The sequence below is a fragment of the Ambystoma mexicanum genome, chromosome 10 (assembly GCF_040938575.1).
Source record: "Ambystoma mexicanum isolate Mex_15411 chromosome 10, UKY_AmexF1_1, whole genome shotgun sequence".
Classification (NCBI taxonomy): domain Eukaryota; kingdom Metazoa; phylum Chordata; class Amphibia; order Caudata; family Ambystomatidae; genus Ambystoma; species Ambystoma mexicanum.
The window spans coordinates 1,168,817,086-1,168,841,160 of record NC_090932.1 but is presented as its reverse complement, the minus strand read 5'-3'; the positions used below and the strand labels follow the sequence as shown (position 1 = coordinate 1,168,841,160).

Genomic DNA, 24,075 nt, shown 5'->3' with positions numbered 1-24,075 from the left:
CCCCTTGTCTTTTCTCATCTTGATCACTGCTCTGCTCTCATGGTAGGCCTTTCTGCTTCCCGTCTAGCCCACCCCTCTTTATTTAGTGTACAACGTAACCGCTCGTCTTGTCTTCCTTAATCTCTCACTCCTCTATCACTGGCCTTCCTGCTTCTCACAGCCGACCCTCATTTGACAATCGCATTCTTCATCATTTCCTCTGTATCGTCTATAAATGTACCCATGGTCTTGCTCCACTCCACCCTATCTTTCTGCCCTCCTTATGTTACACTTTCCCTCCGCTCTCTTTATTCTCAATCATCACATTTACTTTCAGTTCCTAAACCACGCTGTGCTTCTTCTCGTTTTGCTCATTCTCTTTACTTGCCCCTTAATTCTGGCACTCCCTCCCCTTACCTGTTCGTTCTTCTACCGCTCTCCATATCGGTTGTCCTCTTTTAAAAACCCACTTGTTGTCCCTTAACCGATGATTCCCTTCTTATATTAAACACCATTGATTTAATCTTCATGACATTCGTATTCATTGTACCGTTTATTACTATGATTGTACAGCACTACATAGAGGTGCCAATTCCTGTTTTTAAGAGGAATCAAGTGGCTGAAAGCACACTTGAATAAGAGATGTGTATTACGCCAGGAGCTCATTTACAGCTTCAAGTGAGCCATTAACTCTCTACCGCTTAGAAATAATACTGTCATGCCCCGTACAACACATACTTAGATGTTACCTCACAAGAGGGGTGGGGGGGCTAAAAGCATTCAACAGTGTGCTTTGGATGGAGCAGAGACTGCTAGTGGGTGGCAATGGATATAGGGTTTGGCAATGCCACGGACAGTCAATGGGTGGGTGAAAAGTCAATCAAGTAAGTATGTAATGCTAGTGAACCTTTACAACTGTGTGCTACAGGGCCTAGTCACAGCCCAGTTAAAAAAAAAACAACAACAACTGTGCAATGCCACAAGCATCTTTTTCCCTGTATGACATTCGCTGTCATTAGCGTGGGGCATTGCATTATGTAGTATTTGGAAAACTCCTGTTGCTGGTTGACCACTATCGTGGTGACTTGTGCCATGTCACAACCCATCTATACATTCATTCTAAACCAGTCAATTGTTTTAGTGTCCTCTTGTATCAATAGTTTTGTGCAACCTGAAACTAATGCTGTTCCCTTGCCCATATTCATTCTCCCATCAGATATCTGACGGTCAGAGGTTACCCTGTGCATGTGGTAGGAGCACGCAGAGGGCTGGTGGTGGCATTGTTCTGCATTGGCATTGCGCAGGCACAGAAATGCTATTGGGCAGCCCCCACGGTGGAATTAGGCACCACCAGCAATGCCTCTGGGTGACACTCATGGTGACAGTGGGCGGAAAGTTCATCATCAGCATCTTGAGCCCTGGCTTATTTTATTTATTTGCAAAGGAGGCACTACTTTAGGACCTATGCCAAATCCGCACTGCCAGTCCTCTGTTGTACTCCCCAGGTTCTGGCCTATGGAAGTATATGGTGGGCTGGCGGTTTGTGCCCAGTGCTTAGACCCATTCACTCGGTAAGGTGACATTTTCATGGTACTTTTCTGATGAAACCTTGAATCAGACTTGCAGCAGCTAGCAGGGGACAATGTAAACGCTGCTTGAAAGTTCTCTGCTGATAAAGTGAAAATGACATCAGACCATTTTCTTCGATCGATGGAAAACGTCCATGTTTTTCTTTTTCGCTGGCAGTAATGTGAAAAAGCTAGGCCATTTTCTGAAGCAATGCAAAGCTGGCCTGGCCATTTTGTGGGAGCAATGATAAATTAGCCAGGCCATTTTCTTGAAGTAATTACACTGCATTGCTCTGCGAGCAACCAGTGCAGGGTGGAACTTGCCTGGCACTGTACAAAGTGCTATGACAACTTTCAGGAGGCAAAGTGAGACACGCATCACACTATTTTCTGTTAGGCGTGAGAAACTGGAAAATTGTTTTTTCTGGGTCAACATAAAACCGGCAATGTCCTTTTTTGGGGGTGATTATGATATGGTATGACAATGTTCTTAACTGGGACCTTATGAAAGCACTCTGACTTATTTGAGTAAGTCCCTTCCCCAGGGGAGTAGTTTTGAACATTGAGCATTATGCCACTAGAAGCACCTTGGATTACATTAACATCTTACTATTAAATCTTAATATTATTGAAAGCACCATGTTATATTTCAGCAATACTTCTACTTTGGAAATAACCTTCCATGGTGTTGGAAGCATAGTTAGAGGCCCGAGCGAGGCAAGGGCCTTAACGCAGGCCCCCGGGGCATTACCTGAAGCAGTAATGTCCCCCGACCCAAGCTTGGGGCTTATTGCTTTTAGTACCCCTCCCCCCCGTTGGACCGGGTACTAATAGAATCATTTTATAAGAGTTGTGAAACACTAACAGCATTTCATAACTGAAAACAAAATAAACAAAAAAGTGGCATACAAAAGTATAAACAAATGAACAAACAAGATGGCCGCAATGAAACGGGGAGAAGGTCCTTCTCCCTTTCCATGGCGGCCATCCGCACAGCTGTGGAGACGCGCCAGGAACACTGCTGTTCTCGGCATCGATGAGGGAACAGACAGCAGAAGGTAAGTGGGGCAGGAGTTGGGGGGGAAATATGTGTAAAATAAGGGTGCAGTGGTGGGGAAGAAGAGGACCTGGGCGCAGGGGAGCACCTACCTGAGCACCCGGCCGGGGAAGATGGCAGCCTCCAGCACTGAAGAGGCTCGGAGCGGTGGGATTAGCATATGGTAATGCCCCTGCTCCGAGCGTCCTCATAGGCTGGGAGGACAAGGCCACACCCCCACCGGGTACAAATATATGAAATATAAACTATCATTGGGCCTCATTACGACCCAGGCGGTAAGTTACCGCCTGGGCCGTGACTTTACCACCATGGCGTAAACTACATTTACGCCATGGTGGTTGGCGGACTTACCGCCCCATTCCGACCTTGGCGGGGCGGTAAATCCCCAATCCCCATTTACCCTTCCCCATTCCCATTTTTGCCCCATAGGGCATAATGGGAGTGGGGAAGGCGTTAATTATGCCACCGTAAATTACGGTGGCGTAATTAACTCCATGGTCCCTTAGCGCCATGGATTTTAACACCTGCTAAAAGCAGGTGTTAAGTCCGCCATGGCGCTAAGGGACCTCGTACTCAGGCGGTAAGGGTCGGCGCTGTTTACGCCGCCGTAAAACCCTTACCGCCTGGGTCGTAATGAGGCCCATTGTATGTTATTTTCTGGTTACACTGTTTATATATTTTGTTTTCCAAAACATTTTTATTGGTTTTACTTTGAGTGTAACTTGGGTTACATAGTTTTGCACACATTGGCCCTCATTACAACACCAGCGGTAACCAATGGCGCTATTAGCACCATGGTTGCTGCCGGTATTGTAACAAGTCCGCCATGATGCAATGGGGAATTACCACCCCATTCCAAGGTTGGCGGGGCGGTAATTCCCCATGCACCATTGGCCCTTCCCCATTCCCATTTTTGCCCCATAGGGCTCAATGGGAATGGGGAAGGCGGTAATTACGGTACCGCAAATTGCGGTACCGTAATTACCTTCAAGGTCCCTTTGTGGGTTCCTACTTTAACGGCTGGTCCAGACCAGCCGTTAAGGTCGGGAGCCACGAAGAGACCTCGTAATTAGGCGCTAAGGGGTTAACAGCGCCGCAGCCTTTTACGGCACTGTTAACCCCTTAGCGCCAGGGTCGTAATGAGGCCCATTATAAGTGACATCTAGCAATTGAGTGTGACAGAAGACACCCTCCCCTCTCTCCCCGTCACCCACCCTTATGTTCGTATACAACTATCTAATTACCAACATTTGGAAGATGTTCACATTGAAATAGCTACTAAGCATCTATCTTTGACTACATGCTTCACAGGTTTATACACAGGTTTAGGCATGTTATCAGTCTGGCCATCCTTCAATTCCATACTCGCCTTGCTCATTCCCACTCTGTAGTTCAAATACATTGATGTGAACATTCTAAATTCCCCGTCTAGGAAACCCAACAAGGGTCTCCATTGCACAGAGAACGCAGCTCGGTCGTCTGTTAAGTCCATAGACAGCTTTGCCACAGGAAGCAGGCTCCACATCTTGTGCCAATACAAATGAACATGGAGCTCTTCTGGATCCCTCCATCTAGCTCCTATGACTAACTTTGCTGTTAATAGCATTGGTGTTATCATTTTCCCTTTGCTGGAGTTAAGGGGATAGATCCTCTTCTCCGGAAGCCCCGATCATACTATTCCAAGGATCAAATGGAAACGATTTGCCAGTAACCTGAGAAATATAGGTAAGCACTTCATGCACAACCTCGCAGCTTTGGGGCATTCCAACCACATGTGCAGCAGGGAGCCTCTACAGACGCAACCTCGCCAACAGTCCTCTGAAACGGCTATCCTCATTTTGCTCAATCCGAGTAGAGTCGCCTGCCATCTATAGCACGGCTTATAGCCGAGCTGTCTGTATTGGATACTTAGCAATGAACATTTTCTTCAGACCGAGATCACTTCCATTCATGATCTGTAGAGCTTCCCCCCACGTGTGTTTCCCATGCCTTCATATATACCCAACTCTTGAATGTGGTGGGGGAGAGAAACAACTGGTAGATACTGGAGGGGCCTGCTCTACTAGGGAATGTTCTAATGAAGTCAGCGGTCTTACTAATCGCATTTCATTTACAAGCATGAGAACATTTAAGTACATATCCTCTCCTCAAACAATATTTGGGACCACTGTAAATATAGCTACTGATACAAAAGTTTAAGATTAAGGTAGCCGCATGCCCTATGATCACACTTTTTCAGATAGGTGTGGTGGCCCGTTTTACCAGCTTCATTATTGTGATGCAAACATTTGTATACTGTCCATCCAATCTTTCCATTCTGGGTACATGATATTCTGATGTGTGCATATGTGATTTTTTGTTTTGGAACAGGGGTTTGCAACCGAGTGGCCACTACTGGAGCCCTCCCAGGGTCCCAGCCATCACCCCAGAGCTATTGAAATCCTGCAGAAGAGCCAAAGGTTGCAGACCCCTGCTGTAGAGGAATACTCCCGTGTAGTATGCAGAGCCAGAGAATATCTTACGTCTTCTGTTAAGGACCTGTCTGTCAACTTGATGCCGTATCATCCACTTTCTTTGGAAAATTGTTCTGTAAAAAAAGATCAATAGGTCCCATCTTTTAAAAATGTCCTTATGGAGAACCTATCCCCGAGACCCTCCTGGTGCAAGTCAGCCTTGCTTGCTCTGTTTAATTGGAGGTGGCTATTACATCTCCCTTGGTTGAAAGATCTCCAGCAATGGCTCCCTCTGCACCACCCCCATTGGGCCAGCCACCAATGGTTGGAACGTCTTACCTCAACAGTCAGGAAAAAGGAATTGATATGACTTTTAGGGCTGCCAACTCTGTGGTCGGGAATGTTGGGAATGCGTATTCCTTAGTTGATCATGTCACGACCCTGGCTTTGCCTTAATGCATTTGGTGATGTGTTTCTGCCTCTGCGCTGTTTTCTCTCTGCAGCTTCCGTTATACACAGGAGGAAAATGTAGTTATGATCCCAGAGGTGACATCTGTAAATTTATGAGGCCAGTTTCTGCTGACAGAAGTTCAGGTGAGGATTGTGTCCATTTGTCCGAACCAAATCAGAGCCTCTCTGGGGACCCAACCTCAGAGGATAGCAAAGGTTCTAGATTCTAAACCTGCTTGGGGGTCCAGCCTCACAAACGTCACAGGGGTTCCATATCTGAGACCAGCCTGCACTTCAGATGTATTAAAAAGTCATCCAACCAAGCCCTCCATTTATCAAATATCATTGAAGTACCATTCCTTTACCTCACAGACATCACATCACTCCAGAATCAGAGTCTCCAGGAAGGACGGCCTGACCACAGAGAGGCATCTCATCCTGACTCTCAGCTACTCTAAGGTGTAACCCTCACCTAACAGATATGCCGACACAGCGTTGGGCCTACCCACCCACCTCATACGTAACATTGGCGACCTATATCCTGGCCTTTGCTGGGGTCGAAACATGACATCACAGATACCATATGGTCCCCAATCCTAGTCCTTTCTTGTTGTCGTTATCACACATATTTCAGATGTTGCTGATTTTGGCATATTTGTGGTGAACCTCCACCTCACAGTCATCAAATAGGTCCCTGATCGTGGAACACAGAGTAAAGCTATATTTTGAAAATAATCCTTTGAGATGGACTTTGCTCTCAGGATTCCTTGTGATTGACCAACCCCGAGTACACAGTGGGGCTGGCCTCCCTTAAGGATACTTGAGGAAACCATGCCTCTGAGTATACTGAGAATCGGCCTATGAAACACCTAGGACCCATGTCCCTATGGATAAAGCGAGGCTATTCTGCCCTGAGCCTATGTGAGGCCAGCCCATCTTCAGGTTCATAGTAAGGATGCATAGACGTTAACTTGCCCTCTAGCATCTGTGCAAATGTCCCATATTTAGTCTAGATGAACTTGTGTGACCATGTAGGCAGGTGCCACCATCCAATCCGTGATGTTGGGCCCTTTGAAATTAGATGGGGATCACCAGGATCTCCAGCCTTAAGGAAATCAGATCTAATCCTTACTTGATCCGACCAAGGACCGAACAAGACAGGACCCTACCATGGATGGGCACCCCGGAATAATGAATAGGCGGGATCAGTGTGGGGCACCCGGGCTTCCAGCAGGAGTGGCATATCTGGTAAGGATAAAGGGAAGCCTAGTATGGCCAGGGAGGTGCAGTCCAAGAGATTGGGAGGCATACACTATGAAGGTGTTCCCTGGGAAACCACCCCAGTAACCTTAAACCCCAACTGCACAAGCCTTTGACCCTACAACTTTGAAAGAAACAATGCTGTCCCCTGCACCCACTACCCTAGAAGACTTGTCGTATACGCACATGTGCCTATCTGATAAAACCCAACTCCACAGACCTGATGCCCCAGTCTACCATACTATGGAATCTACATGCCAAAACCACAAATGGGAAACACTGCATGAACCAACTCGGACATCCACAGTGACCATGCTTTATCAACAGAAATCCAACATTAAGAACTTGGCACCAGAGATCGCTGGAAGAATCTGTGCCAAAGAAATACCAGCCAGTATCAATGAAAGGAACAAATGTAGCTCTGGGCAGTTTGGAAAATCAGTAATGCTTTAATTTTATAAGTTACCAATCGATAGGAACCCAGCACACCAAACACATCATGCCTCTCTGCAAATCTGGAGACCCGCATGATCGTGCGGATGGAGTAAATTAATCCAGCAAGTAATCTAGAGTTGTGGTAGTGGTCCGCTATGGCACTGATGCAGTTCAGAGAGCCAAGATGGCAGAATGCTCTTAATTATAATTATAATTGGTTATTCATAACGCGCTTAATACCGAAGAGGTTTTCTAAGCGCGGGCCCGGGTTTCCAAACTGTGTTGCTCTCGAAGCAGCAAAGAGGTTGGAGAACAGTGGGAGAATGAGCGCAAACAGAAGAGGAAGAAGGACAGTGTTCAAGCTAGCATCAGGAGAAGGAGACAGGAGGAAAGAGGAAAATATATTTTCAGGAGAAGGTGGAAAGAGTGACATAGAGAGAACATTGTGGCAAGGATAAGAGGCATATGACGAGTGGAGGAGGTGGAAGGAAGGTTTTGGGAAAAGTGAGGTAGCAGGTGGGGGAGAGACGAAAAGAAGATTGAACAGGGAAAAGGGTGGATTTCGTGGAGAGAAGAGGTGAAAACAACGCTAGTAAGAGAAGAGAACATCAGAGGAAAGACATTGCAGGTCATTACAAGGTTGGCAGTAGGGGTTTAAAGGGGCCGGTAGAGTTGCCGGCCCCGTTAAACCCCTACCGCCGCATTACAAGGTTCGCTCGTGGGACCCGGTAAGGGCGCCACCGCGAGCAGACCAGGGTGCTAATAACAGGCCCGTTATTAACAGGTCCGTTGTTAGCACCCTCCCCATTCCCATTGAGCCCCATGGGGGCTCAATGGGAATGGGGAGGTATCGGGTCTGGGTTTCTTAAATGAGAAATTACCGGGTCCTCCAAAGTTGGAATGGCCCGGTAATTCCTCATTCGAGGAACCCGGACCCGGTACCCAGTAAGGGGGTAGCCATGCCGCTAACAGCGGCATGGCTACCTTCAACCTTGTAATGACCCCCATTGATTAAGAAGGCGGAGGAGAGTGAAAGAACTGAGAAAACAAGACTTAAGTGGGTTCTAAATGTGGTCTTGAAGAAAGATCAGGATGAGGAGGAGAAGTCAGAGGAAAGAGAGAGGAAGAAGAGGAACAAAGGAGAAGGGGCTGGAAGCAATGAGGGGATGAAGACACACTGGGCCTCATTACGAGTGAAGCGGAACGGGTTAACGGGCTCCGCTAAAGGAGGCGGACCCGTTAAACCCGTTCCGCCTCATTACAAGCTCCCCTCGCGGGACCCGGTATGTAAACCTGGTCAAACCAGGCGTTCTTACTGGGTCCAGCGAGGGGAAGAAGGAGCAAACAACGGACCGCTCCTAATCAGCCCGTTGTTTGCACCCTCTCCCATTCCCATTGAGCCCTATGGAGGCTCAGATGGGAATGGGGAAGGTCCGGGCCCGGGTTCCTGGAGGGAGGAATTACCGGGCCCTCCAAACTCGGAATGGCCCGGTAATTCCCCATTCTGGGAACCCAGACCCGGTTTCGGCGGCAGCCATGCCGCCAATAGCGGCATGTCTACCGCCAAAGTCGTAATGAGGCCCACTGATTGTTATGGGGCATTGAAGAGGAAAGAGAAGGTGAAAGAACTTAAGAGGGTAGGGGAACAATCCAGAGAGGCCAAGATAAGGAGGGAGTGCCACTGTCCAGAGACACCCAACAGGTGGGGCACTTACCATCCTAGTGCTGGAGGAGACCGCGGCAGAGTCTGTCAACGGCACCCCAGAGCCTGCCCTGTTCCAACCCTAGGCCTACAGAAGTCTTGTATAACTGTGTGCAAGCTTGAAAGTACAGTTTATGGCCCAGGAGTGCCATGGGCTCACACTGGTGAACAATGCCCCCAAGGATAACACTACCATGACAAACACAAGGAAGGAGAAACCACAAGCCACAAAAGAAGCAGTGGTGCGTTTAACTTGACGGCCAGACGGCGGAGTCGAAATGGGAGAGAGGTATGGACTGACAGGCCATGGTCCTTAAGCACATCGGAATTGTGCATTATTGATTTCTTTGAGTATCTGTTATCCTTAGTTTCAGTTTACCCATAATGCTTTGCATATTTACTTTATTAAAAAAAGAACTTGGGACACTGTATAAAATAAATACATGGGACATTCTTTTCTCGGTGTTGAGTTGTCTGTTTATCCCCTAGCAATAACATATGATCAAGGAAGTGGGATCACAGACTTTAGCCCAGTAAAAGCTTAACCCATTCATGTCAGAAGGGAAGGAGGCACTTCTGAGGAACTCCAGAAATGCAAGGAAAGGATTTAGTTGTTTATGTTCTCATTTTGTTCCTGTTTTCCCACCACCAGGCTGGGGAAGATTTGGAGAAAAATGTGGACGCCCTGGACAACTGTGCAGCTAGATATAGAGATGGGTCCAAACCACAAGCACCAGGACTGATAGAGAAAGAAGAAAACGTGGCCGCTGCATTGACCCACTTGATATCTCAACTGGCTGAGGCCAGTCCTCCATCACAACATTTGGCCCAGATCCAAGCAAGTCCCTCAGATAGAGAAGAGAAACAGCTCTTCCTGGTCAGCCAAAGAGGGTCCTGAACCTCAACTCTAAGAAGACTAACCAGAGGAACAGAGGTGGGGCCTTCCCAGGGCAAGGACATCCTCTTACTTCCAGCTTCTAAAGGGAAGATGGTGGATCCCGAGAGCCTGATTTGCCACACACTTCGAAGAAATCTGAAATGATGCTTCCCTGACTCATGGGTACTTAAAACAATCATTTAATGAACGTACCCCATCATGCACATCACCTCTCCGACTGTAAACCTGGAGTAGTCCCATTCTGCATATCAGGGGTGTTGCTAGGTCTGGAAAAGTTCTGGGGCTATGTTAATGTCAGGTCTGTTGGGACTCAGGGCTAGCTACCCTTTTGGCTGTAGCCACTGAGCTCCTATCCGGGGCTACAACCAAAAGATCCGGGGCTATAGCCCCCTTAGCCCCCCTTAGCAAAGCCTCTGGGCATAATGTCACACACACACACACGCGCGCGCACAGACACTCACACACACACACACACACACACGCGCGCACACACACACACACTCGGTTCTAATCATAACAATACTAACACACACATAACTAAATGTACCCTATTACAATACCTCTCACTCCATGGAAAGGACACCTGCACACTCACTTTCGTTTCGTCCATTCATTTGAACAGACACTACGTTGGTGCAATTACCAGCATCCGCAATCTCACCTCAACATAATCTTTAATCTTTCCACCTCCTCAAGCCGTCCTTCTCTTCCATCTACCCACCATTTATTTATTTATTTATTTTGCACTTTGTAGAGCGCACCCAACCCGAGGGCATCTGGGCGCTCTGCTTGAAACAAGGTTACATGGTTACATGGGAGCAGCAGTACAATTGCTGAGATATGGTACAGTAAGGTTTAGCACAGGCGTAGGTACAAGATTTACATGATTACGAGCCCTGTTACATAGATACAAGCTAGCAGCAGTATAATTGCTGAAATAAAGTACAGTGAAGTATAGCTCAGGCATAGGTTCCAGGGTTACATGGTTTCAGGTTACCTAGAGTTCATAGCAACATGAGAGAGATGGTGAACTTGCACTCGTGCAACAGTGAGTGCCAGAGAGCTGCGGGATAAGGGACAAGACTAGACTGAGTGTTGATGAAGTGATCATTTTCATTTAGGGGCTTTTATTTAAGAGTGTCCTACACAGAGACAGGACTCTTACTACAGAGAGTCCCGGCCTCCAATCTAATGTAACCTGCACCCACCTAGATAATCGTGAGGTGTGGTTGGAACACTGGCAAACCCTTACTCACAAACCTTCGATTCTGTACCCTGATAGCACCCCCCACCTGCACATTAATGATCTTTTCACCTCACCTCATATATACCTTCACTGCACGCTTCACTTGTTTCTGTCTAACTCTTTACAACACAGCCTTCTCACAATGGGAACTCCTACACCCAAACAAAGGGGTCTCAATGTGGAACTGGCTTTCCTACCCCTCATTATTTCAAATGGAGTGCATCCCATAATAGCAGACATGGTGTATCTATGAGCCTTTACATCCTCAGCTAAAACACTCCTCCAATCCACCCTGCCAGTCAATGCTAATTGAATAATGGACTTAGTAAATCTATTAGTTCTCCTAAAAATCCCATTGACACTGGGTGTGTGTACAGCAGACATATTATATTTGGGGCTCCACCATTAAAACTGCCCTCATCTGCTATGAAAGAAATTACCCGCCATTGTCTGTAACAAGGCTGCCAGGAACCCCCTTCCCTGACAAACACCTTCCTCATAAATTCAATAGCATTGCATGTGGTGACTAATTGTACTGCTGATATCACCATCCACTTCAATGTGTTATCAACCATGACCATTAAACATATTGCTCCTTTCCGCAGAACATCAAAAGGACCCATTATATCTAACACAACCATGCTCCAAATTTCTTCTGCACCGTCTGGCGTTTGTCGATAACGGCACAAGACACGTAATTCGGTACAACCTGTTCAACATCATTACTCATTGCCGGCTACCAATGCGATTCTCACAACCACCTTTTGGTAAAGGTCCTGCCCAAATGCCCCTCATGTGCCAATGCTATCAGCCAACTCCCCAACGAAATAAGTGAAATCAACCTGTTACCTCTGGAGACCCTGCACGGACCTTCGGCCAGTTCGTCCAAGACTGCAGAATATAGCCGACCTTCGCGTGATTGTTCCACATTTGCCCACTCCTCCTTTCGCCCCCTTCAGACCAACTTCAGCTCAGGATCTTCCGCTGATACTTTTAGTCGTCATTCACCCTTATCCATAGCGGGTATTGTGCATGCAATCTACATATGAACCTTCTCCTGCCCGACTTGCTCTGGTTCTGGCAACGTGACAAGCAATCGGCTACAGCAGTCCTCTTTCCTGGCACATTATCTATAGTATAATTGTAATCCTGTGAATCAACCATCCACCTGTCTATGCAAGAGGACACCAACCCTGTGCCTTTTGTTGTCAAAACATGGTTGCATGGTTTATGATCGGTTGTAACTATGTATGTTATGCTGCACAACAATGTGTGAAAATGCTTAGATGCCCACCATACAGCCATTGCGTCCCATTCAATAACCACATATTTATTCTCTGGGCCGCTCAGGACCCTAAACGCAAATGCAATAGGGTGATACTCTCTGCTCGCCCACTGTGCCAACACGCCGCCCACCCCTACATCATTGGCATCAACAGTAAACACTGTTTTGCATTGAAAATTAAAAGTAGTAAACAACGGTGCTCAATCCACATCATGCTTGGCTGCGTCAAATTCTCCCTGGCACTGCTTGTCCACGAAACATTTTTCTGGAGGTAAATCCACCACTTCAGTTCCGACCTTATAATTTGGCATAGTGGTAAAGTTGGTGATAACGGATTTACCGTCAATTTTACCCAATGCCATACTTAAAAAGGCCCACAGAAAGAGTGGCGCTAAGAGAAATTGATATGCTTCGACCGAATCTTACCCACCAAACTCCTCTCCTCTGGTACAAACCACTAAAATGTTTTTCTCAACTGCCCCATACTCCTCCCATGGCCCCCCACTCTCTTCTCTGATGGGGGTTTCACTCCTCATAACCCACACCCTACTCTCTCCCTCCTCCCCCCAATGTGTGCATTCATTAGGGGTGCCACCACTATATGAGACCCTCCCATGCCCCTTACCCCACAGCCCAACCTGCGACATGCCCCCTCACTGCACTCTTCCACCCTCCATGGCAGAGCCAAAAGGAGAGAGCGAGGGAAGGACAGGCGGATGGACTAGAATATATGCAAACTAAAATAGTTCATTCTTGATTTCTTTGAATATGCAACATCCTTAGTTCCCACCTATCCTAAAACCTTGACATCTTTAAAAATAAATGACTGGGGGTTCAGCTATCTGTTCATTCTCGGACCATAACACATCCTGTGAGGCCGACCTGCTCTTCTTGAGAGCCATTTGATTGTGACATGCCCTTGAGGATCCTGCGTCATTGTCCTGCTCATGAGTTTTCTGTGGTGTTGGCATGCTGCCCGAGGGTTTTGTGAGGTTGAAAATTGAAATCTTGGGATTGGACCGTGTCTGTCTTCTCAGGATCATACTTCCTGCCAGCAGTAATCTGCTTTATTTTTCACTAATCTATAACTATCCTTAGTTCAATGCCCACCCATCCTATACAGTTAATCCACAGTGGATCTCTGTTTTATTTATTTGGATGTATATCACTCTTGTTATTTTAGGAAATATCCCAATTAATTTTGAATATTTAAAACTGCAGTTTCAACAGTTCTTCAACAGTCCTTGATCTTTATCAGATGGGCTGATGTTCCTAAATATAAACTTACATCAATAATTGGATTACTTAAATGGAACAACTGTTTTAATTTCCGCTTCATACAATTCTACCAGATATATCTTACAATGCTGGCTACATTTTGATGGTTCGATACATCCCGCTATGCTTGCCACAGTCTAATGTCTACAAATGATGGCCACACGCCGTAGTCTAAAACAGATGCTTTTGATGTTAGGATATTTGGCAGTGATGCTCCAGATTCTTTTCATCCTAGTCCATATAATGTATTATGCAAATAATCTTTAGTTAAAGCCCCCATATTAGCCTCTTTAAATATTGTGAATATGCAGTAAATGAACCATTCAAAATATACAAAATCTGCAACTCTTTAAATCTGAAAAGAAGTCTAAGTAGACTTCTCTTCATGTGTGCTTTGTTATCCTCTTCTATCTCTCATTGGTGTCTAATACAAACAATACCATTTCCGCTGAACCCTGTGTTGCGTTCTTGGTGATCCAGTCACAACCTTGGGCATTTGTTGTTAATTGCCCTGATTTATTTCTCTGTATTTTTTTCTGCCTCTTTGCCTTCGAAATTGTGAGGTTTACCCACCCCTGAGAACCCTGAGAGCTTAGCTTTCCCCGAGTACCCTATATGGTTGGCCTAGCCCAGCGATCTGGTATGGCTGTTTGAAACCTATGAGGCTTAACAACCTCTCTGGATCCAGTGAGGATGGTCTGTCCCTGATGATGCATCTGATGTTGGCCTGGAGGATAGTTTGAGGCAAATGTGCCCCCAAACATCTCATTTGGTGACCTGCTCCTAAAGGCCCTGTAAATCTAGCATTGCGCTAAGGTTCCTGTTGGTTTGACATAACCCCGATGTTCCTCTGAGGCTGGTTAGTCCCCAAAAGAGTTGGTTCTCTGGAAAGCTGCTGCGTTCCTCACAATCTTGTGAGAAGTGGTTGGACTCCAGGGATCCTGTGAAGCTTTTTGGGTCCTGGTGATCCCGTGGAACTGCCTTTTGTCTGGGCTACCTGTGCAGTTGCTCCGATCCTGTCAATCAGCAAACCCTGTGTATTTTGATTGGAATATTATATTGAATTAAAGTTTGACACCTTCAAATTGATTCAGCTTTGCTCAATTTCATGATGTTTCTGAAATATTAAGCAACTGCTTTGCAATCAGAGCGTGCAGTTGACCTTTCTTGCTGCTTATCAAGCATGTGGCTGCTTTACTTTCTGGGGCTCTGAGCATGTAGCCTGCGTACTTACCGTGTGAAATCTGAGTGTTGCTTCACCTTACCTTTTGAATCTGTTACGTGTGTAATTTGAGCACAAAGCCACATCCAGTCATGGTCCTCCTACATAATGGAATCTGGGCTCTGTGTGGCCATCTTTATTTGTGGAATATTAGTAAGTAGACACCCAATGGGATTTTACACATGTGGTCAACCTAATCGCTGGATTCTGGGAATGTGCTCATATCCTGGAATCTCCTGGAATCTAACCACATGTCCATATCTGGAATCCAATGTTCTGGTACCTTTGTGCTCTGGACATCTGAATGTGAGGTCACCTTACCCACCTCACAACAAGAAATTGAGCATGTGGTCACCCTCTGGGATTCTACAAATGTGCCCATGTCAATCTGAATGTGTGGTCAACCTATCTTCCGAGACTCTGTCCATGAGGTCTGCATGTGTTCTGCCAATCAGAGCATAAGGTCTCCAAATGCACTGAGTTTCTGAGAATGTGGTGAATTTTGGACATAGGCTCACCTCCTGGAATCTAGCCACTTGACCACCGCTGGAATCTAAAATTCTGGTCACCTTACAGACCTTCCAGGAATCTGACAATGTTCTCACCTGTCTGCCTATGGATCTGAGCATGCGCCCACCATATCTTCTACTATTGGAACATGTTGTACAATTAATGGTTAGAATCTGACCATGACCCTATGGAGTGTGTTCTTGTGCTCAATGTATTGAGGATATGTGATCCCTTCATGCTCTACGAATTGATTTGAGAATGTCGGAACCTCATGCAACAGAAATATGAGCATGCTTTCAATTTAACATTTGTAGCCTGAACATATGTTCACTGTCTGGAATCTGAGCATATGTTTGCATCATGCATACCAATCATGTACACAGTCTGGAATTTTTGCATGCGTTTGCCTTCTGAAATATAATCACGTTTCTGCCTTCTGGAATCTCAGCATGCGTTCACTTTTTACTCTTAAGATTATGGTTACCTTGCCAACCAATTGATATCTGAAAATGTGGTGAGCCTTTCTTCTGTAGTATGATCACAGGGCTATCTTTCTTCCTTAGAGTTTGGGCACGTTCTAACATTCTTTTTTTTTCTAGCCCTCGGGCCTTGTCCCTAACAGAAACATCATCGCTCTAATGAAGATATGATCCATCTGACGCGCACTCAACTGTTCGCAAATCCATAGCAGACATTCTGAATCCTGGAGCCACCGAAAGACTTTCGAAGGTTTTGGATTGATCTGCATGGTAACCAGAGCAGACAGTCCGAACCCTGGAGGCAACGAAAGACTCACAAAGGTCTTGGACCATTCTGCCTGGTAACTAGACCATTGGCTTGGGCCTGTGCCAACGGTCACTCATCTGCTGCCACTGTGAATAATTGCATCACAATGAAGTGAGACTCCACCAGTCGCTGCGGTACATGAATCCTGTAAGCCTCCTTCTCTGGGAGTGGACATTTAGCACAGCTCTTCGATGGGGAAAGAAATAAAGATTGCAATTTTTATCACGTGATTAAAATGATTGGGCTCAGTTAGATTGAATAGGGCAGAATGCTCAATTAATTGATATGTGCATTAAGTGTGGGGCTTTGCTGTCTGAGATTTTCAATAGAAAAGAAATTATGAGCTGTGTCTTTCAGACGTTCTTTTAAACCAATGTTTTATTGGAAACTGGCGAGAGAGGTTTCTAACTTGAGGATTAAGAACCTCTAGGTTTAGGAATATGAAAAGATTTAGTTCACTCAGGAGATGGAACTTACATTGAATTCTTCAACAGTGGGATGAATAGCTTATTGGTTTAGATGTTGGCAAATCGGTTGGTCAACCGCTGGAGGAATACCTTTTTGGTGTAAAGATATGCACATGGGCTAGTCACTAGCTTGAGCAATACATTCCTGATGTAGAAGTTGGCACATGGGTTGGTCACCAGTTAGAGGAATACCTTTGGGATGTAGAGGTTAACACTTGGATTAGTCACCAGTGGGAGGAATAGCTTCCTGGTGTAGAGGTTGGCACATGGCTTGGTCGGCAGTGGGTGGAATATCTTCTTGTTCTAGAAGTGGCACATTGATTGGTCTCTGCACATTGGCTGGTCACCAGTGGAAGGAATTCCTTGTTGGTGCATACATTGGTACATGGGTTGGTCACCAGTGGAAGGAATACCTTCTTGGTATAAAGGTTCGCACATGGGTTAGTCACCATTTGGAGAATTCATTGTTGGTGTAAATGTTGGCACACAGGTTGGTAACCAGTGGAGGAATAGTACTTTGGTGAAGAGATTAGCGCATGGATTAATCCACAGTGGTTGGAATAACTTCTTGGTGTAGAACTTGTCAAGTGGCTTGATCAGCAGTGGGTGGAAAAACTTGATGCAGACGTGGCACATTGATTGGTCTCTGTGCATTGGTTGGTCACCAGTGGAAGGAATACATTCTTGGTATACAAATTGGCACGTGGGTTGGTCAGCAGTGGGAGAAATACCTTATTGGTGTAGACATTTGCATGTTGGTTGATCACCAATGGAAGAATACCTTCTTGGTGTAGAGTAGACGTAAGGCACATGAACTGGTCACCAGTGGAAGGAATAACTTTTTGGTTTAGAGGGTGGCACATGAGTTGGTTACCAGTGGAAGGAATACCATCTTGGTGTAGATGTTTGCATGTTGGTTGATCACCAGTGGGAGCATACCTTCTTGGTGTAGAAGTTGGCCCATGGATTTGTCACCAGCAGGCTGATAACTCCTTAGTGTAGATGTTTCCACATGGATTGGTTGCCCGGTGGAGAAATACTTTCTTGGTGTACAGGTTGGCACATGGATTAGCTGCCAGTGTGAGGAATAGCTTTCTGGTGTAGAGGTTGGCACATAGATTGGTCTTGCCTTATGAGGTGGTCACTAATAGGAGGAATACCTTCTTGAAATAGATGTTTGAACAAGGATTGGTCACTAGGGTGGAAATTCTATCTTGGTGTAGATACCAGGATTATTTGTTAGTGGGAGGCGCATGCACTTGATATAGAAGTTAGTGCTTTGCCCCACAGGCCCTTTAAACATCAAGCTGTGCTTTGCTGAGTGATTGAATCTCAGAGGTTGTCAAGGCAGATAGCAATTATCTTCCATGGGGCGATGTCATCGAGCATAGAAGCAAGACTGCAATCAGGAAGATTAGTCTGCAAATTCCATTAAAGGTGTTTGCTAACACTCCCCTCCATAAACCCACCCCCACACCCCACCCCCGCTCTGGTTACAGTACCTGAAGCAGTAAGGGAAAACAGACCTATTTGGCCACAACAAATGTTTATGACCTCGGTTAAAAGGAGCATTCTGGACAACGAGTTGTCCCAATTTTGCTTTGTGAACAGGCCCTACATAGTTATAGCGAACTACTGCCTCCCACCCTCACGAAAGTCTCAGTCAGTCAGTCTCTCTCTCTCTCTCTCTCTCTCTCTCTCTCTCTCCAAGTGGTATTTGACTGTGTGTGGATGGCAGCCCATCTCTTAAATTGATTTGAATTATACAATCCCTGTTGTGGGCCATCACATACAATAATAGCCAAACAGTAGTCTAGTTTGCACATGCAGTCTAGTACCCCTTTGCAGGCCCCCTGCCCCCTCCCCACTGCTGGTAGCACAGTAGGGGGTCGCACAGAGTTACCATACTGTAGAACTTTCTCAGACATTGGGCCTCATTACACGGTAGGCGGCAAGGGAATCCCTTACCACCCTATTCGAACGTCCCTTAGCGGGTCCCTTCCTTAACGCCTGGTTTTACCAGGCATTATGGAAGGGACTCTGGTTTTACCAGGCGTTATGGAAGGGACCCGTTAAGGGACTTCAGAGCTAATAACGGTACCGCAAATTGCGGTACCGTTATTAGCTCCATCCCCATTCCCATTGAGCCCTATGGGGGCTCGAATGAGAGTGTGGAATGGTTCCCGGACTGGGGACTTACCGGGTCCTCCAAGGTAGGAATGACCCGGTAAGTCCCTATTTCAGGAACCCGGACCCAGAATGTGATAAGGAGGTAGCCATGGCGCTAATAGCGCCATGGCTACCGCCTACTGCGTAATGAGGCCCATTGTCATGTAGTCGGACGTTTTCCTAAACTACGCCCACGCAGAAATGTACATGCATGCAGGTTTCCAGCCCCGTGCGATTATCTCCCACGGGGTGAGTGCACGCCTAAGAGAGCAGAGTCAGCATACTGTGGGGGAAGGGACGCCATCTTTGTGGATAATCTGGGGATGCTGCAGATGTCAAAGGCACGCGAGTGCAGCCATTTGCCAGCCTCCAGGGATATTATGCAACATCCTGACACAATGCACCTTGCAAATTGGTAGCAGATGCTTCAATAATCAGTAACAATGGCTGGCAGATTCCTAACTCAACTCCAGGGCTGGAGCCAGGCCCTTGGGGAAAGGGCTCTGGGATGGCAGATAAGTGAAAAGCTTCAGTAATAACTTACCGCAGCAATATTGTCAATATGCGTTACTTGCTCATTGTCCCACTGACAGATCGATTCTGGTTTTGAAGGTTGTGATAGATTTTGGCAAAACATGAAGATTGTCTGTAGTAACAGAGCCCCCTTCTTTGTGTATTACACAGCATTTTGAACATATACAAAGTTTTATCATCATTTTGTTTTTTAACAAACCATAAAAGGCGAATATAGACACACCAAGCTAGAAATACACATTTCAAGGATGTCTCACTTCCTGTTTCACTGAGTGTTTTTTTAATAGAATTGTATTCAATGTTTTAAACCATATTACAATACCAACAAAAGACCTCAATGCACACCAATGGCACCGCAGATACTTGTGTTATAACATAACTCCATAACACTTGTAGAAGCATTTTCAACCGAGCCCAAAAGAGGTATGGCTGGAATCTCGTGTCCGCCCTCTCTCTCCACTAGTCCCATAAAACATTCAAATTCAGATGCATCCGAATTACACTTAAAATATTTGTCTGGGATCAACTCAGACATCAAGATCTTTGCCAAAATATTGCCCACTCGTATGACCCCACTCATGCCCCATACCATACACCCGGATAACTCGGGGTTCATTCCTGGGCGCTCCACAGCGCTAATTTTATGCCGACTTTATACAGAAGGCTTTCAATTCGGTCTCATGGTGCCTCATAGAGAAATGCCAATTCGGCCCCAATTTTATATCATGTGTGCAGTTGTTATACACCTCCCTAATTGCTAGGGTCTGTAGGAATGGGCTGCTTTCGGCTCCAATACACATTGCTAGGCGTACGCGCCAGGGGAGCCCGTTATCGCCTTTATTGTTTGCTGTAGCGATTGAGTCGCTGGCTGATCTTATCAGAAACAAGCATTGGCATAGAGGCATTCAGCTCTCCGGTGAGCCGGAGATAATTTCTTTGTATGCTGATGACACCATACTATATGTACATGACCCACACATACACCTAAAGGTCATAATGCAAGACATCTCTATTTCTGGGGATATGTCCTGTCTTTCGGTGAATTGTAATAAGTCTGAGCTGTTCCCTCTAATGGATGCTGTGGACAGACGTCCTGACTTCCTCAAGGTCTCTTGGGCTCCGTCCAAAATACAGTATTTGTGGATCACGATAGCTAGTCACCTCACAGCACTACTAGGGAGAAACTAGACAACATATCTGGCGTCATTACCCTCATTGACCTTTTACAATTGACCTTTTGTCCTAATTGAACTAATTATTGTGGTAAAATAAGGGGATTGGGTCGGGGGTTGCTTGGGGGTTTTGGATTGGGAGGAGGGTTGCAGGGGGTTTCCCCCTGCATATATGTCCTAATTGACCTTTTAAATTAGGTCAATTCTCCTGAAGGTCAATTCTCCCGTGGTCAATTGTGAAAAGGTCAATTACAATACAACCTATCTGGCACGCCTGATGTACCAACTTGGGCTGTGGGGGAAGCTGCCGTAACTTTAGATAGGAAAACAGCATTGATTAAAATGACAGTTTTGCTTAAGCTCCTTTGCTTGTTTTAGAATATACCTCTATGGGCGGGATTTTTTTTTTTCGCAGATTTACAAGCTGCCGGCAATTCTTTCTTGTGGCATTCAGGGGCGGTGTGCCTTAAATGGGATACCCTTACGCTGCATTATACCCATGGAGGATTCACAGCCTCTGACATCAGGATATACAGCGGCACAGATGCAATATGCTGGCTACTGGTTTGCGCCGGGGGAGCCGCTCCGGCATGTCAAGCTGGAAAGACACTCTGCTGATAGGCAGGAGGTTAAATCCCTGGTGGGGGCCCCTCGCTTTGCTGCTCATTTTATCCGGCGAGCACCACTGGCCAGGCCTGTTGTATGGTCTGGAATTGGTTGGTGTTTTACATCCTTATCATGAGAATTATCCGTTGTGGAATTGTACTCCGACTTTTCCCAATGTTGATGTGGTGTCGGGTTGATGCTGGGGGCTTGAGGGATTTGACACATTGGGAAGCATGTTTTGCGTCGGGAATGTTGTTCCGGCAGGTGAGGTTTTCACACTTACATGATCCAAATCTTTGCAGTGGTTGCAGTTTTTGGGGTTACATAGAGCCTTTAAGAGACTATGAGCGTGTTTCCCTACCAAGCCAGAGAATGTTTCTTTGCTGGGGTGCATTGTGGAGGCTCATGGTTCACGAGGCGTGGTCTCTTCTTTATATAGACTAATCCAGGATCGTGCATTGATGTTCTTGTCCAAACTCCATTCGAAATGGGCACACGATTTGGATCTAGATATTACAGATGAGATGTGGGTTGAAATGTGAGCACAACCCCGGGAGGTCCCTTATAATTCCCGGTTTTGTCTCATTCAACTAAAGGTGTTGCAAAGATACCCCTGTTCCCCTGCCCGCCTGAGGCTCTTTGCCCTTACAAACACCGGGTGCTGCTGAGATGTGGTGAAGATGATGCAGGATATTACCATATGGTGTGGGGGTTCCCCAAAAGTATTGGAGGGATGTATGTACCATGCTTAGAGACATGACTGGTTACAGGTTGCATGCTACTCCCATGCAATGCCTTTTTCACGTATTGTTGTGTGCGTAAGCTAGTGGGTTTGAGTTTGGTACTCAGAGTATTTGCATTGGCCACACCCTTCTCTACCTACTACTGACCCGTGGTTGCGAACCATGCCATGGGCCAGTGATTTGGAAGAGCACTGGGACGCTATGCAGCCAGTGGCGACCCGCCCTAGAGACATATGGCAGCCTTTCAGGGACTATCTTGCACGCACACTGGATGGTCCCACATAGACTAAGGATGGGCTACGGGCATGGGACCCTTCAAGGTATCCAACTCCCGGAGGGCAGGAGGTTCACCCACAGTGTCCCATTGTTCAGTGCGCAGGGCTCTTTGTCGTTTAACTTTTTTAAAATCTTTCTCCTTATGTACATTCCCATTCACCTGTTTATACATGTGATATGAACAATGCAATGTTTCCAAACTAATGTGATTATGTGTTGTCTTAACCAAGTGCTCTAATAAAGAAAGGTTTGTCTAGGGAACCCAGAGCCATTCGTGCAGGGGAGCCGGGAACAAGACTTAATTTTATTAGGGTCACCCACTATTTACTGGTCTGGGGATCCCAGTGATCTACCAGTATCCTAAGTTGTGAAAATATATTTACACATCTGGAAGTTTACTCCCACCCGTTCCCTGAGTCGGATCAGTGTTCCATAGGCAATTCTAGTCCTGTGCCCAGCCCATAAAAGTCCAAGAGGAGTTTTCTGAGTGGTGTGTGGACATCTCTAGGCACTTGGATTGGGAGCATTTGAAATAGGTATAGGTATCTAGGTAATATATGTTTCTTAACAATATTAAGTCTTGCCATCCAGGACAGCATCATCCTTCCCCACCTCTCGACATTGCTTCTCACCTCTTCCCACAATGGTAGGCTTCTATGTTCTTTCATCGATGGCTATTTTTTGCCAGGTTTTTTTACAAGATATTTTCATTGAAAAAACATCACAAATGTACTTATTTTTTATTTTTGGGCAGGTTCCCCCCCAACTCCCCTGACCTATTGTTTTTGTTATGATTCCCAACCCCCCAACTCTTTATTTGCCGTTTCCCACTCCCCCTTTTCTTTTTTCGGTGAAACATTTTAGTTAAAAACCCATTGAAAAAATAGCCGTCGATGAAAGAACGGTATACGTAATAGTAGGTAGTTAATGACGGGCCCGTTGTTAGCATCCTGGTCTGCTAGCGGGTCCCGCTAAGGATGCCTGGTACCAGACGTCCATAGCGGGACCCGCGAGCAGACCTCGTAATGCGGTGGTAGAGGGTTAACGGCGCTGGCAGCTCTACCGGCGCCCTTAACCCTCTACCGCCTTCCTCGTAATGAGGCCCAATGTTTCTAAATGGCCACTGATCAACTCAGGGTATGGCACCGACCCAGGAATTGAGACTACCCATCACCCCAATGTTCAGGCTGCATAAAATGTGTTCTTTCAAAATGACAATTTTCATGCATCTGACATGTCAAAGCCGTTACTTAAATATGGGGTTGGTAGCAGCTTTGTATTTGTAGTGTGTGTGTGTGAATGTGTGTTTTTTTTTTTTAAACTTTATTTTCAACACATTGAAAGACATACATCCAAAGATCCAAAGCTAGTCTCTCGCCAATACTCTTTAACATTTACATGCGTAGTCTGTGCAACATTCTGGTGGAAACCGGAGTGTTCTTTACCAACTATTCGGACGATACGCAGCTCATCATAGAATCAGAGGGTTCTCATATTCTGCATAGTGAGAAGATTGCTAAAGTGTACCACAAAATTAATGAATGGATGCAGTTAAACTGGATGTGCCTTAACAACACTAAAACCGAACTCATGTTGTTCGGGTGCAGTCGCTTACTGGCTAAGCTGGGGAAGGAGTATGAGACTTTCCAGATAAATGAAGCTATAATCCAAGTCTCCAACCAGGTCAAAACCCTGGGAATGATGGTGAACTCCTCTGTTAATTCCGAAGCACAGGTGAACTATCTGTACATAAATACAGCCTATTTAGTCCATATCTAAACTAATTATCACATTAGTCCATATCTAAACTAAAGCAATATGGCCCCAATTGCAAGGGCCATTGTGTTATCTAGATTGAACTATGGCAATGCCTTACTCACTGGTGCATCTGTTAAGGACCTAGCCAGATGTCAGGTTATAGGAAACGATGCAGTGAGGCTAGTAAAGAATCTTAGGAGAGGGGATCATATTACCTCGGC

General features: G+C 46.0%; 1 protein-coding gene and 1 long non-coding RNA gene across 4 annotated transcripts in view; one reads left to right on the top strand and one right to left on the bottom strand.

The window, feature by feature from the left end:
* The window catches only part of PROM2 (prominin 2), a 531,075-nt gene extending 514,721 nt beyond the window's left edge, over positions 1-16,354 (top strand). For 2 of the 3 annotated variants that reach the window (XM_069619114.1, XM_069619112.1), the window contains 2 exons: positions 5,561-5,651; positions 15,943-16,354. In XM_069619114.1, the coding sequence (XP_069475215.1) occupies positions 5,561-5,624 (64 nt within the window). In that variant the 3' untranslated portion in view covers positions 5,625-5,651; positions 15,943-16,354. The remainder of the gene's footprint in view (positions 1-5,560; positions 5,652-15,942) is intronic. The other variant, XM_069619113.1, reaches the window with a different exon arrangement.
* The window catches only part of LOC138492130 (uncharacterized), a 330,625-nt gene that overhangs the window by 99,526 nt on the left and 207,024 nt on the right, over positions 1-24,075 (bottom strand). The window lies entirely within an intron of this gene.